This window comes from Alosa alosa, chromosome 8, assembly GCF_017589495.1.
Source record: "Alosa alosa isolate M-15738 ecotype Scorff River chromosome 8, AALO_Geno_1.1, whole genome shotgun sequence".
Lineage (NCBI taxonomy): Eukaryota > Metazoa > Chordata > Actinopteri > Clupeiformes > Clupeidae > Alosa > Alosa alosa.
In genome coordinates this window covers 28105076-28119712 of record NC_063196.1, presented here as the reverse complement: position 1 = coordinate 28119712, position 14637 = coordinate 28105076, and the positions used below count along the sequence as shown (strand labels likewise).

General features: G+C 41.5%; 1 protein-coding gene across 2 annotated transcripts; it reads right to left on the bottom strand.

Annotated features, from left to right (window-relative positions):
- Positions 1 to 305: 305 nt before the first annotated feature.
- LOC125298743 (sterile alpha motif domain-containing protein 15-like) lies at positions 306 to 14617 on the bottom strand. Of its 2 annotated transcripts, XM_048249543.1 has the most exons (3): positions 14445 to 14566; positions 13620 to 13718; positions 306 to 513 (listed from the first exon to the last, which is right to left on the bottom strand). In XM_048249543.1, the coding sequence occupies exons 1-3, from the start codon at positions 14514 to 14516 to the stop codon at positions 337 to 339; spliced, it is 348 nt and encodes a 115-aa protein (XP_048105500.1). In that variant the 5' UTR covers positions 14517 to 14566; the 3' UTR covers positions 306 to 336. The 2 variants fall into 2 exon arrangements, with proteins under 2 accessions (XP_048105500.1, XP_048105501.1); XM_048249544.1 differs by lacking the exon at positions 13620 to 13718 and having other exon boundaries at positions 14445 to 14617.
- Between the last annotated feature and the right edge of the window lie 20 nt (positions 14618 to 14637).

Below are 14637 nucleotides of genomic sequence, written 5' to 3'. Positions count from 1 at the left end.
ACGTCTGCTATTCAAAACACTTCCCTCTTCTCAAAGAGGATGGTCTAGTCTAGTGGTTAAGGAACTGGCCGTCCAAATAGAACACCAGGAGGTTACAAGTCCGATCCCCGGGCCTACCACCACTGCGCCCTTGGGAAACGCACTTAACCCCAAGTTGGTCCAGGGAGACTGGCCCTGTAATTAGTTCACTGTAATGTGCTATGGATAAGAGTGTCTGCTAAATCACAGATCATGAAATGCAACTAAGACCACAAGAGGAGGTCCTATCTGCTGTGAGTCTGTCAGAGACACTCTCCACTCATTCCTCTCAGCACTGGTGGTTTTAATGTGTGTTGGTTAGCATGGCTGCCTCTCCTTGAGGAACTGGGTGAGGGTAAGTGCGTCGGCTAGCTCCCCCGTCTGGCTCTTCCGCTCCAGGAACAGGCCCATGTCGTCCCGCGGGTAGTCCGCCAGGCTGCGGTTCCACACCGGCTCCGAGACACCCAGGAGCTCACGCACGTGTGCCGCGATGGCCTGCAGGGGGTGACACACACAGCACACAGAGTCCTCGTTATCCAATTAAGAGTGAAGGAGAGCAGGAGACCCGTCTGCAATTGACTTGATTTAGCAGCATGTGAGAGGGGCTGATGTCTAATTAAGGTGCTCGCTCATAGACCAGGGAATCCGAGGCTTAAGCCAGAGACTTTCTAATGACGAGACACAGCACTACAATAATCCTCCATAGCACCTTTAGCACCTGTATACCTATCACCATTCCCACCCAAGCACATACTGTTTCCTGCAAGAATGGAGGCCCCAGCCGTGGCGCAACTGGCTGGGGCACCTGCACCGTGAGCCGGTGACCCGGGTTCGATTCTCGCCCCGTGGTCCTTTCCGGATCCCACCCCAACTCTCACTTCCTGTCATTCTCCACTATCTTGTCAATTAAATGCATTAAAAAAAAGAATGGAAGGACTGCTGCCAGTAGCCTTGCAGTTTTTTAGTAGCCCAAGACCTTTAGCACAAAAGAAGCGCATGGCCCGCATGGCATTTTTTTTTACTTTTAACTGAAACATGGTTAGATCAAGCAAACTGTGCTACTACTACTACATTAAAACATAAACTGTTCCAGCAAATCACAGACAAGATGCGCGTTTAGGAGAGTCTCTCCTAAGAAAAAACTCCTAAGGGGAGGGTCATGTCTTTTTATTCTTTGTTGAGGGGAGGGTCACCTAACTTTTTTTTTGTCTAAGAGGGGGGGGTCACCCATCTTTTGTATTAATGAAAACAGCAAAAAATCAAAGTGGCTTGTTTGATTGTTGATTTCTGTCGCCATATAACGTTCTCTTTCTTTCCATAGCTCTGTCAACATTGAACAATGAAAATAAGGGAGATTTCCCGGGTTTCTCACGCAAAATACGGAAAATGTCAACATTCGTCCCCATTAACGTTGGAAGGGTTGGAGCAACAAAGTAGCCTACTTTATTCACGCCTAACATTTTGGTCAAATTTGGTCAACTTTATCCAGCCCTAAAAAAGCTAAATTTAACTTTGGTTTACTTGTAGTTTACCGTGTAGCCTCACTTTAAACAGCATGCTTAACATAAAGCATACTTGTGCTTCATTCATCCACACATCCAGCTTCTAACGTTTTGACAAGCATTTCTACCAATTGACCCTGTTCCTGCCCATCTCTAGCTTTGCCGACTCCATCCTTTCTGTTTTTGTTGTTTGCAAAAAAATATATAGTAGGCCCTATTTATTGTGGTAACCAGCAACAAGTGCAATTTGTTCCAAGTAGCAGTGCGTAATTCTGCTTCATAAAGTTGAACAAATACATTGGTCATATAAATAGCCAGTTTATGGTCTACAGTGTAGAGTTGGTAAGTTATGGTAGGCCAACTTGGAGTGAATATACAGGGGAATTCTTTGTCTACTCAGTAGCTGAGTAGCCTGGCAGAGTGCGATGTAGACATAGCCCTCACGGGCCGAACAGTGCAAGCGCCAATGAATCGTGCTCTCACGACAACCACGTCGTTAACTTAAATAGGCCTAGGTTATCACTCTGAGTTCGCATTCAAGCAAGCAAAACGATGATTTGAATACATCTGTTTCACTGGAAGGGCAAGGGGTATCAACAGGACAACACAGAGACAGGCCAGAATGCAGGACTAATGTTATGAGAGTATTACAGTAATAGGGATAGGCCTATTCTACGGGAAAATATTAAAACGGCAAGACAGCGGGGAAAAGCTAAAATGATAAACCCGGAAAAAGTTGGCATGTTAGGTATTTTTCGGTCCCTGTGATTATTTGTGAAATTGTGCAAACGGCCTTTTCAAGTCATTTGAGAAGGAAGGAGTGCAAGCTCCCAAATTGACGCTCGTCTGAGAAATTGAGTTTTGGATAATTTTCAGCTTCGGCAGCCTAGAGGAAGCCTAGAGACGAGTCCATAGCAACAAGTTCATGTGTTGAATTTGTCCCAGTGTGCTTTGTTGAATGGTCTCAATGTTTTATTGTTTTATTTCACGTGAATACTACTAGAGGAGTAACTTCTTTCAAGTAGGCTAATGCAGTTGCAGGAAGTGTGCATTTAGTTTCCATGCTTGTGTTTCCACAACAATGTTAGTGAGTAAATCTACTGAAATGGCCTCCATCTTGGTGAAGTGTGATGTGTAAGATCAGAAAGCAGAGGTTGATTATAGAATGGTAGCCTAAGTCGATGTGTTCTCATAGCACTTATTAACGTGGGCGGAAGGTATCGACAATTGGCCGGGGAGGGTCATGTCTTTATTGAAAATGCTATTAGAGGGTCGTTTAACATTTTCTTGCAGGCAGGGGAGGGTCATGCAACTTTTTGAAGCGCTCAAAATCCCTCGTCCGTTTATAAATAACGAACAGTCCCTAAAAAGAGTGTATGAAGATCGAAATACAATGGCGTAATACATACTTCAGATCCACTATGAAATACATAAACAGGTGCTCCTCACACATAACTCTAAAGCAGTGGTCCCCAAACTATGTTTGACGATGAGTACGACATAGTCAAACTATAACCTCCGTAATTTCCCCCATTCATTCTCTATGGCGAGTCTTAACTGTACACATGTAATACTCTTTTTGTCCACTGGTGGTTGTTTTGGCGCTGTTTCGCGTTTGCCATCGAAAACAGAATGAAATGTAGGCCTACCTGCAAACAATGTAAGAGGCCAATGCTGACTGCATCAGCGCTCAAAGTATTCTAAAAGTTTATCAATTAATTGTTAATAACTAATAAACTTCTATTCAAGTCTTATTTCTGGGATAATGATTTCTATTTTTTATTCACTCGTTCAAATGTTCATTCAAATTCACAATTCACAAAGTTCTCATCAGGTGAGTGAAAGTGGTCATTTCAGATGTTTTTGCCAGCACTTCATAAACCTCTCATAGTTTGAGAACTTTAAATTATTTGTAGGATATTGCTTGTTCACAACTTGAGCTGTGAAGGCAAAGACACAGAGTTCAGAGTTCACACATTTTGAATAAAATATACTTTTGGGACTCCCTGCTAATACTTTTGGGAATGCTTACGTCTTTTTATTAGTATTGTTTCATTTGAGCTACATTTTACACTGATATGGCATGATGGCAATATAAACACAGCTAACAATGGTATTAAATTGCAGTAGCCTATGATTAAATGTAATGGAATATTCAACTAAGGTAGATTGCTGTTGTTCACAGTTCTAAGCTATTTATGGTTACTGATATACTCCAAGTCTCTGGCCCTCTCTTAGAGCCATTCATAGTGAGCTGGCCCTCAGAAGAAAAAGTTTGGGGACCACTGCTCTAAAGTATACAAAGCAAGACAGTCTTTCTTTTCTAACATCATCAGTAGAACATTCGTCTTCTATTTTCAACTATCAATAAGTTAACAAATCCCCCCTCACAATTGACCGTTCGCAAAACCCCGCCCATCGAACGCAGATGAGCCAATGGCAGTCCAGTAGCTCGGTGCAGGCAGACATGGCCCGTCAACTTCACCAGAGAATGTCTAATAAGGGGAGAACTGCCACTCTCAGAAAACTTCCGGTTTCTGAACTGGTTGCAGTTCCTTCTGTGGTTCCACATGAGGGCACTCGTCCACGAGTGCAGAATGCATGGAGGTCTATGGAGCTGTACCCCTCAAAATCCAATTTTCTCGGGATATAATTTTTTTTCAAGTAATTTGAATATTGTATTCGAAAGGGGAAGCAAAGAAAATTGGTTGAGTATTATATTTTTTAAAGTCACTTAATTGTTCTAAAAAGCCTTTCAAACGTGTCAATGACGTCATTCATTAGCACAATGCTAGCGTGTTATGGGCAACATCGACCCAACCTGTAAGAAATCAAAAGGACATAAGTACTCGTTCATTCAACTTTTGACCTATAACCCATGTTGAAGTTATACAAACTAAAATCAAATCTGAGATTTGTCAACGACAATCAGGTGAAAGAGACAAATTTAGCCGTCTAGCTCCATTGACTCTCATTCATTCTGCACTCATGGCGATCGCCCCCAGTGGAACTCTTGTGGAACTGCAACCAAAATTCGGTACAATGGGACTTAATACGGAGTGGCCAGGCTCTCCGTAGACGGGCTCTGATTTCACCTTATGGCTCCATAGAAATGTATTAGGAGCCTTGATATTTGTCCGGTTTTATGGGATTTTATAGTGATGAGTTGAAAAGCACAGTCAAATGACATATGTGGGATTAACACAACACCGATACACAGTAAAATGCCTTTCAATCTTGATTAAGTTTTCTGTAATTATGTTAAATTAGATTAAATTGTCTCGTCCCAGATCTCCACTATTTTAAAGCAAAGGGTTACTCCTTAGCAAACCATAACGAAACAGTGCTCCACCACATCTGTGGATTAAGCCACACAGTCAACTCAATGTAAGTAAGATAAATAAGGATGTTAATTGTTTTCAGCATTGCCAGCATTGTATATAAAACTAGATAATGTAATTCCAGGGAATTACGAGTGCATGAAAATGACGCTAGGACAGACATGGTGGTTGCACAGCTTAATAAAAGTTAATAGTTTAAAAGTAGACAGTTTAAAAGTTGAATGTAGATTGGGAGTTAATCACACTAGTTGACTGAAAAGCCCAGGCTGCCAAACAGTTGTGGGCAGAGGACACAATTGAGTGGTGAAGTCCCGCCCCTTCCGTTTGCCTTTCAAAAAAATTTGAACGGCAGTCTATGGCGAAAAAGAAATTATTTTCTGGTCCCGGTTGACTTGTGCCTTGAATTACCCATATGATGTTTGTCAATTTTAAAGACAAATTTTCATGTAAAGACATTTGCAGTTTGTTTCGTAACTATTGAATTACAACATTGTGAAAGATCGTAATTCCAACGACTACAAACCCATCAGTCGCGCTAGTGACGTTAGCTCATTCACAGCCACACTAGATTGTGCAAGCATACCAGCAACAGGTCTTAACTGGGCTTTCCTTGCCGAAGAAAATACCATGAGTCAGATGATTAAACACATCAGGTAAGTTGTATTCGTCCACGACTGTACATTACATACTGTTAAGTGACATAGCAGGCAGCAAGATGCAACCGTTAACTAGCATAACAGCTCTTATCGTTTCATTACGTTGGTGACGTACATCGCTTCGAGACGAGAGATGTAGTCCACTGAGTGGATTAAGCACAAAACCAACATAACTTTTGAAGTCTATCGAACAACAGTACTTTCTTGACGTGAAAAATTATCTTTTAAATTCACACACATCATATGTGAAATTTGTGGCACAATTCAAACTGGACCAAAAAATAATTGTTATCTCTCCATTAACTCCCGTTCATAATTTTTTGAAAGATAGGTCCCATGGACCGGAAGTAGAAGGGGCGGGACTTCACCACTCTATAGGCGGGAGTCATAGCTGATGACGACATTTGGATTGACTGAACAGTTAAATAGTTGGATAGTTTAAATGGTTCAAATATTTCATAGGGAATTATTGTAGTGAGGACTTTTATTTTGAAACAGCTTTGGGCAGAGGAAACAGTTGACGGGAGTCATAGTTGATGACAACTGACTGTTGCTAGAGTAGTTATGGTGGTTGCTATGCTGGTTGCTAGGTTAATGATGTTGGTTGCTCGGTTTTAATGGAATGTGGTTGCTAGGCTGTTGCTAGGGTACTTGAAGTCGTTGCTAGGTTGTTGCTAGGGTGTCCGTGGTGGCTACTATCAGAAATAAAGGAGTTACTACAGTGGTTTGCTAGTATAATCATCTTGGTTGCTATGGAAACTGACATAGATGCTTAATGTCAATGGTTGCTAAATTGGTTGCTAGGTAGGTGGTGGTTCAATATAGTAGGCTAGAGACATAGTTGATGATAACTGACAGTTGGAATAGTTAAACAGTTAAATAGTTGGATAGTTAAAATGGTTAAATTATTTAATGGGGAATTATTGTAGTGGAGACTTTTATTTTGAAACAGTTGTGGGCAGAGGAAACAGTTGAACAGAATCTGTAGTCTTAAGAGAGCCAGATTGTATGCTTAAAGCCTGAGACAGACAGTTGCTGGAGGTGGCCGGAACCATATGGCTCTGGCCGGAACACTTGGCATAGGATTCTAAGTGCCCTATGGTGATGCCATAATCGCCTATGTTAAGTCTATGGGGACATTTTTAATCGTTTTTAATTAATAGTTTAAAAAGTATAAAAGTTACAAAGTTGAAAAATTCATAGCTGAAGTCACCTAAGTAAGACCTATAGGATTCTAAGTAGCATGCCATTTGAACTATGGGGACATTTTACATCAAATGGTTGAAGCTGAATTAAACGCACAAATACATAGAAGAAAATGAATAAGAACTAGAAAATGTAATTCCAGGGAATTACGAGTGCATGAAAATGCAAAAATGGCTGCTGAATGAAATATTGTTGAATATTGTCTAAAATATAATCTAAGTAAAAAGATGGAGGTCAGATAGAGAAAAAAGCTGGCGTGGAGCCATAATTGATGACAGCTGACAGTTGGAATGGCCGAACAGTTAAATAGTTGAGTAGTTTAAATAGTTAAATTATTTTATTGTGAATTATTGTATTGAGGAATTATTTTGAAGTTGAAGTTGTGGGCAGAGGAAACAGTTGGCGGGAGTCATAGTTGATGACAACTGACAGTTTGAAAGGCTGAACAGTTAAATAGTTGGATAGTTTAAATGGTTAAATTATTTAAAATGGAATTATTGTAGTGAGGAGTTTTACTTTGAAACAGTTGTGGGCAGAGGAAACAGTTGACGGGAGTCAAAGTTGATGACAACTGACTGTTGCTAGAGTAGTTATGGTGGTTGCTAGGTTAATGATGTTGGTTGCTAGGTTTTAACTGTGAATGTGGTTGCTAGGCTGTTGCTAGGGTACTTGAAGTCGTTGCTAGGTTGTTGCTAGGGTGTCCATGGTAGCTACTATCAGAAATAAAGGAGTTACTACAGTGGTTTGCTAGTATAATCATGTTGGTTGCTATAGAAACTGACATAGATGCTTAATTTCAATGGTTGCTAAATTGGTTGCTAGGTAAGTGGTGGTTTAATATAGTAGGCTAGAGGCATAGTTGATGATAACTGACACTTCTCAAGAAGAATAACCTGAATGCCTCCATGCTAAACAATTACAGGCCCATATCCAATCTACCTTTTATTGGCAAAATTATTGAATAAGTAGTCTTTAATGAACTAACCACCTTCCTAACATTAAATGGGTATTTTGATGGGTATATTCTTTCAGTCTGGTTTTCGGGCAAATCACAGCTCTGAAACAGCTGTCATTAAGGTTAAGGAAACTGTACCTCAACACTAACGTCCTTGACCTGTGGTGTTCCCCAGGGGTCGATCTTGGGGCCACTATTATTCAACCTCTATATGCTCCCACTTGGACAAATCATCCAAAATAATTTGATTATCATAGCATAGCTGTGCAGATGACACACAAATTTACTTAGCTCTGTCGCCAAACGACTATGGTCCTCTTGAATCTTTGTCAGTGTATAGAACAAATCAACACCTGGATGTCTCAAAATTTTCTTCGGCTGAACAAAGAAAAAACTGAAGTAATTAAAGTGAAAAGGAGGAAAGACTTAGGGTTGCCACTCTCCTTGATACAAAATGGTTGAAAGCAAAGGATACTGTTAATAATCTTGGTGTATTAATTGACAGTGATCTAAATTTCAACAGCCACATGAAAGTGAGGCTTTTTACCACCTCAAAAATATTGCCAAAATATAAAAACATACCAAAATAAGATCAGAGATGTGCCAGACTCAGAACTGGCTAACTATCTATCACACACACACACACACACACACACACACACACTCATAACCACTCCCATATCAGAATCTTAATTCCAGAAAGAGAAGCTTACCTTTCTGTGAGCAGTTGAAGACAGCCTTTGTTTAGTGCTTGATTTGGTAGGTAAAGATATATTTAAAAACATCTTTTCCACATTGAGACTGTAGAACAACTATTTTAGTAACATAAAATATGTGTCAAATAATTATCAAAAATGGCATTTGTTAGTTTGCATGTTTGGTGAGAAACTAAAACTTGGAGTGAGTGTCTAAACACATCATCCAAGAAAGAAGGTGCTCTCAATCAGCATAAAGATGTTTTCAAAGAGGAGTTTAGTCCCGCTGTTATAATATTAACATACTTAATATACAATTCAGTTGCATATAACTTAAAATACAGATTCCAGTACCCTGAATGTGTCTGACTGGCTTACACTACATATGTTAAAATCCGATATCACTGAAGGAGCCTACCATGGTGGATCGGGTCGGTCTGTGTTTAGTGGCGTTTTAATTATGACCGCCGTACAGCGTAACTTTTTTCTTCTTCTTCAGTAAAACAAAACAGCACAACATTGGAGGTGTAGGATCATTATGACACCCTCTGAATGCATGCCAAGTTTTGTGCACATTTAGTGACTGTACACCAACTGGCCTGTAAATGGCCGGATAGTTTTCTGTGAATAGCTCGAGAACCGTAGGGCCTAGGATGACCAATATTTTTCTGTATGTTGGCCTCCAGGGGCCATGTCAACCCATCCCATATCCACTCATTTGATGTATAGCGCCATCTAGTTAAAAATTAAAAAGCAAAAACGAGGCATTGTAATCGCAGGTATCTTTGGCTGGCAGGTTCAAAACTGCACAGAATTTGAAGTGTAGGATCATTATGACACCCTCTGAATGCATGCCAAGTTTCGTGGAATTCCGTTCATGGGGTACCATACAATAAATTACTATATGTGTACATTTAGTGACTGTACACTACGCACGCATGCACACACACACACTCATGACATGAACACACGCAAAAACACTCATATGTTGGTGGTATATTAAAAATTCATATCATAACGAAAATATACACCGGTATACGGTGTGAACCGGTATACCGCCCAGCACTACCCACACACACACACAAACACCCACACAACACATAAAAACCCACACATGCAGGCAAGCAGAAACACGCACACACACCCCATTACCCCTACTAACAAGCGAACACACACACACACACACCATTACCCCCACACACACACACACTCACAAGCGAAAACACACACACACACACACATACACTAATTTACATACACAAAAGTTGCAAGAGTAGGTGATGGAGTAGGAGATGGAGACAAATTGACAAGTGTGATTTTTTTTGTGGAGAGAATGTACAGGACTGGGCGGCGGTCATATTTTGTACCGCTCTGCGGTACATCTAGTTTCAGTCCTTACAGTCCACTTATGGAAATCCTCATGAGCTTGCGCATTGGTTGAGAAACATGTACATTTCTGTCATCAAGTGACACTACTAAGTATAAGTAAGTATAAGTATATATACTCTTTTGATCCTGTGAGGGAAATTTGGTCTCTGCATTTATCCCAATCTGTGAATTAGTGAAACACACTCAGTACACAGTGAACACACAGTGAGGTGAAGCACACACTAATCCGCAGTGAGGGGTTAGGCGCCTTGCTCAAGGGCACTTCAGCCATTCCTACTGGTCGGGGTTCGAACCGGCAACCCTCCGGTTACCTGAAGTCCGAAGCGCTAACCAGTAGGCCACGGCTGCCCCTAACCAACACCCCCCGTCACCGACACCTCCTTGCCTGATGAGCAAAACCACTTCTATGGCCGCTTTGATAGGGACAAGGAGGTGGCCATCAAGGCTGTGGTCTCTGCAGATCACCAGCCCCTCACACTCTCCACCACCGATGTGTGTGCGGCACTGAGCAGGACTAAAGCAGGTAAGGCTGCTGGTCCTTATGGTATCCCCAGACGCGTACTCAGGGCCTATGCTGTGTAGCTGTGCTGTAGCTGACTGAGGTTTGGACTGACATATTTAATCTGTCACTAGCCCAGGCAGCTGTCCCCGCATGCTTTAAAACCACCTCCATCGTGCCGGTGCCAAAACACTGCAACAAGCCTTCAATCCAGTTGCACTCACCCCCATCATCATGAAGTGGTTCGAGAGGCTGCTCCTGGCCCATCTCTGCTTACCACCCTCACTGGACCCCTTCCAATTTGCCTTCCGTCAGAACAGGAGCACAGAGGATGCCATCTCTACGGCACTTCACTCTGCCCTGTCCCACTAATAGCAACAATTGCAAATAGCAACACCTATGTGAGAATGCTGTTTATTGACTTTAGTTCAGCATTCAAAATCATCCCCTCCAAACTGATCACCAAACTCATCATTACCTCCCTCTGTAACTGGATTCTGGACTTCCTAATCAACAGACCTCAGTCTGTTAGGTTAGATAATCAAACCTCCTCAACTATCACCCTGTACACTGGCGTACCACAGGGATGTGTGCTGAGCCCTCTCCTTTACTCCCTCTTCACTTATGTCTGCACACATGTACATGGCTCTAACACGTCAAGTTTGCAGACGACACTACTGTGATTGGTCTCATCAGCAACAACGATGAGACGGCCTACAGGGAGGAGGTCCAGCACTAAACATCGGGGTGCACTGACAAAAACCTGGCTCTCAACACCAGTAAGACCAAAGAGCTTATTGTGGACTTCAGGAAGTCTAAAGCTAGCACACACATCCCCATTTTTAACAACGGGACTGAGGTGGAACATGTCACCAGCTTCAGAGTGTCCACATTCTTCTTTCTGAGGAGACTAAAGAAGGTCCATCTGTCTCCTCAGATCCTGGTGAACTTCTACCGCTGCACCATCAAGAGGATCCTCATCAACATGACCGAAAAGCACTGCAGAGGGTGGTGAAAGCTGCCCAACGCATTACCGGTTGTGTCATGTGTCATGAAATGTAAATGTATTCATGTTCGGTATCATTGTGATAGTCTCAGTACAAGGATTGTAATGATTCGATTGTGAGAAAGTTTGGAACATTCTATAAGTGATATTTCTGATATATAAGATATCTCTCCTCATGCTATTCAGATAGGTGTGAAGTGGGTGTGAGTAGGTGTGTCTGATGCCAACTGGAGAACCAATCATGTGGGCTTGTTTTGGCGCCATTTTCTTCTTTGTTTAAAGCATTTAAAAGTAACTAAACTGCAATGTTTGTCAAATTTGGATTTAGACTTGGACTTAGACTAAGATGTAGAACGGAAGAGAGGAGAAGTTGGCTACAGGCCAACCTAGGCCTTCCAGGCCTGGGCTAGGCCTACATACAGTAGACCATAGACCATTTTTTGTACCCTCTCTGCTTGTAACAGAATAAACTTGATTCCTGAGTTTTTCCTGAAGTTTGCCAGTCTAAGATTAATATTAAGTAATTATTCACCACAGTTACTTTAAAATGTTGACTTGGTGAATCTGCAAACTGTACAATTCCCTTCACTTCTGTCTTGCCACATCCTTGATTAGTTTACAATTGATATATTGTTAATAAAATCTAGATTTTTGCTATTTAAGTCTCTATTTACAGTTTATGATGGGTCTATGTGTTAAGTTCTACCTGTTCACATATGGACACATTGTTCTTTATAACATGCATAGCGTTTGCATACTTCCATGTAGGGCTATAACTAATTATTTTCATAGTCAATAAATTTGTTGTTGTTATTTTGTTAAATGTCAGCAAATAGCAGTTTGCAAACGGAGTGCATTACCTGAGTTGTAATGGCAAGTGTACGCTTTACTGTACGTACACACCGCCGCCGACTTGAGCTTCCAAAGAGTCAGGAAGTCATTCATTTTCAATGGAAGCCAGCTTCTCTCAGCTGCCAGAAGCGTCAAATCCGTTGGCATCGCGTTTTCGGCGTCTTGAGCGACTTGAGCGTCAAAGCAGAAAGTTGAAAGTCAGTCAACTTTATGGTAATGAGCTATGATGCGGTTCAGCGACCAACGACCAGCAACCAATCGAATAGACGGAAGTATTAAGATAGAACATGATCGAACGTAAAATGCTGTCACGTCAGAGCGGCCAAAGCGTCCAAAGCTTCCCTGGACTTTTTTGACAAGCGTCCTTGACAGGACGACCAGAGCTTCTTTGGAAGCTCAAGTCGGCGGCGGTGTGTACGTACAGTTAGCCTCGTTCTGGCCGCCAGGTGAATAGACCTCTCCAGAATAAGTCTCGCCTCCGTAACTTCCGTATCCATCCAACTTCCGGTTGTCAAATGTCTATGGGAAATAACATGGCGTTTCGAAAGATCGTACCTGTCAAACTCTGTAGGTGACAAAGTAGAAAAAGCTGGTGGGCCGATTGGCCTACACACTTCTGCCATCTAGTTTCCACTGGATTTTTTGATTGTCGGTGCCGTTTAAGTAGTAAACGATTATTAATGCTAACCGGGAGCTAGTTCCGATATGTACGCGGGCGGGGGAGGGCGTTAGATCTTGCTCACAACCCAGTCACAACCTAACGTGATGGTCATTTTTACGTGTGATTCATGCGTGGTTTCAGTGGTCTATAAATGTAAATCGTTTGCAAGGTTCAGTCTCTTTTCAACATGACTTAACTTTGGTTTGACTGTGCGAGTTTGTTGGCTGTTATTGAGATATTTGAAAAAGAAAGAAATTGCCGACCAAAGCACTAAAGACATGACGAGATGAGATTTTTTTTCACGAATAACAGATAATGATAAGCAGACTAGAAATCAGAGGCTGAATCGTATTAAGTCGATAGCTTTATTTTGCATGACCTTAATCAGAACAGTAACGTTTTCAGAATGTATTAACAACCTATCAAACATGATGATTTCACGCAGGGTTAGTGCCACCTCCGTAGACAGGCTCTGGTGTCACAAACTCCATTTCGGTAACGACAAACTATGAAACATTGCCGTTGCTATGCAACCTTGACTGGGGGAGTCGCGGCGTCTGAAGCGTGCGTTAGCTTAGTGCTTCTTACTGATATATTTCTACTTTAACGGCACCGACAATCAAAAAACGCAGTGGAAACTAGATGGCAGAAGTGTGTAGGCCAATCAGCCCACCATTTTTTTCTACTTCGCCACCTACAGATGTTTTACCGGTATGACATTTCGAAATGGCATGTTATTTCCCATAGACATTCGACGCCTGGAAGTTGGATGGATACGGAAGTTACGGAGGCGGGACTTATTCCGGAGAGGTCTATAAGGCGAATTGATTTGTTCTTACCTTCATATCTTCAAAGTCGGTGATGCCTAATTTGGGCAAATTACGACAATTTATGTGAATGAGCTTTCTGCCAGTGATGCCATTCTCTATGAAACATGCCTAGAAGAACATACACAAATGTAAGAAAGACTAACACTACAAAACAAAAGCCCTTAATTTTACCCCTTATAAATACATAATTTTTGACCAAAGATTCTTTTGACCAAAGAGTGCTTTTGACCTTAAAATCATTCTATGATTAAGTAGTTTTTCAGTAGAGCCCCCTTCCCTTAATCAAGGAATCCCTGAATTAACACTAACTTTAAAATCAAATTAATTCAGATATACTTAGGCCTAAATTGTTCTTAATTACCCCTTATCACAACACATGGAAACATCTGCCTTGACACCTTAAATGTAAGATTAAATGTAAGGTAAAGTTAAGAGCATTTTACAAATTGAGAGCCCCTTATTCAAATTCATTGGTTTGGTGTGTTTTCAGGTCAGGCTAGTTTTCAGGGGTAATTTAAGGCAAATCTAGTAGGCCTACGTTACGTTTCATAGTGTACCTACCACTAAAGTATTCAACAACTTGATTTAGAAATGCTTAGGCAATCTAGGCTAGGTTTTGTGAAATACCTCTTCTATGTAGGCCTATCTCAAACTTCTTCAAAACTCAAGCCGTCACGCTTTTCAAGAAGTTACACCAGCGGATTAGCAGAGTAGCCTCAGCTATTCGGCTGATAAAAAAGTGTATGCTACCAGCTAAGTAGGCTATACGTGAGTTAAACACAGCGACGATTCTTTTCTCCCTAAACACATTAGATGTTTTTAGCTGCATCATACCGTGTAATGTGAATATCCTAGGGACTCTATCCATTTTCCGACGTCTTCACGGTCCCATTGAAGGAACGCCATCTTGATGTGTATCCATGGAAACAGTCAACTCTTTTATTTCACTTTCTGGGTGTAGCCAGACTGCGTAGCCCAGCGTTTCTCAAACTGTGGGACCCACTACTGGTCGCGGAGACATGCCAGG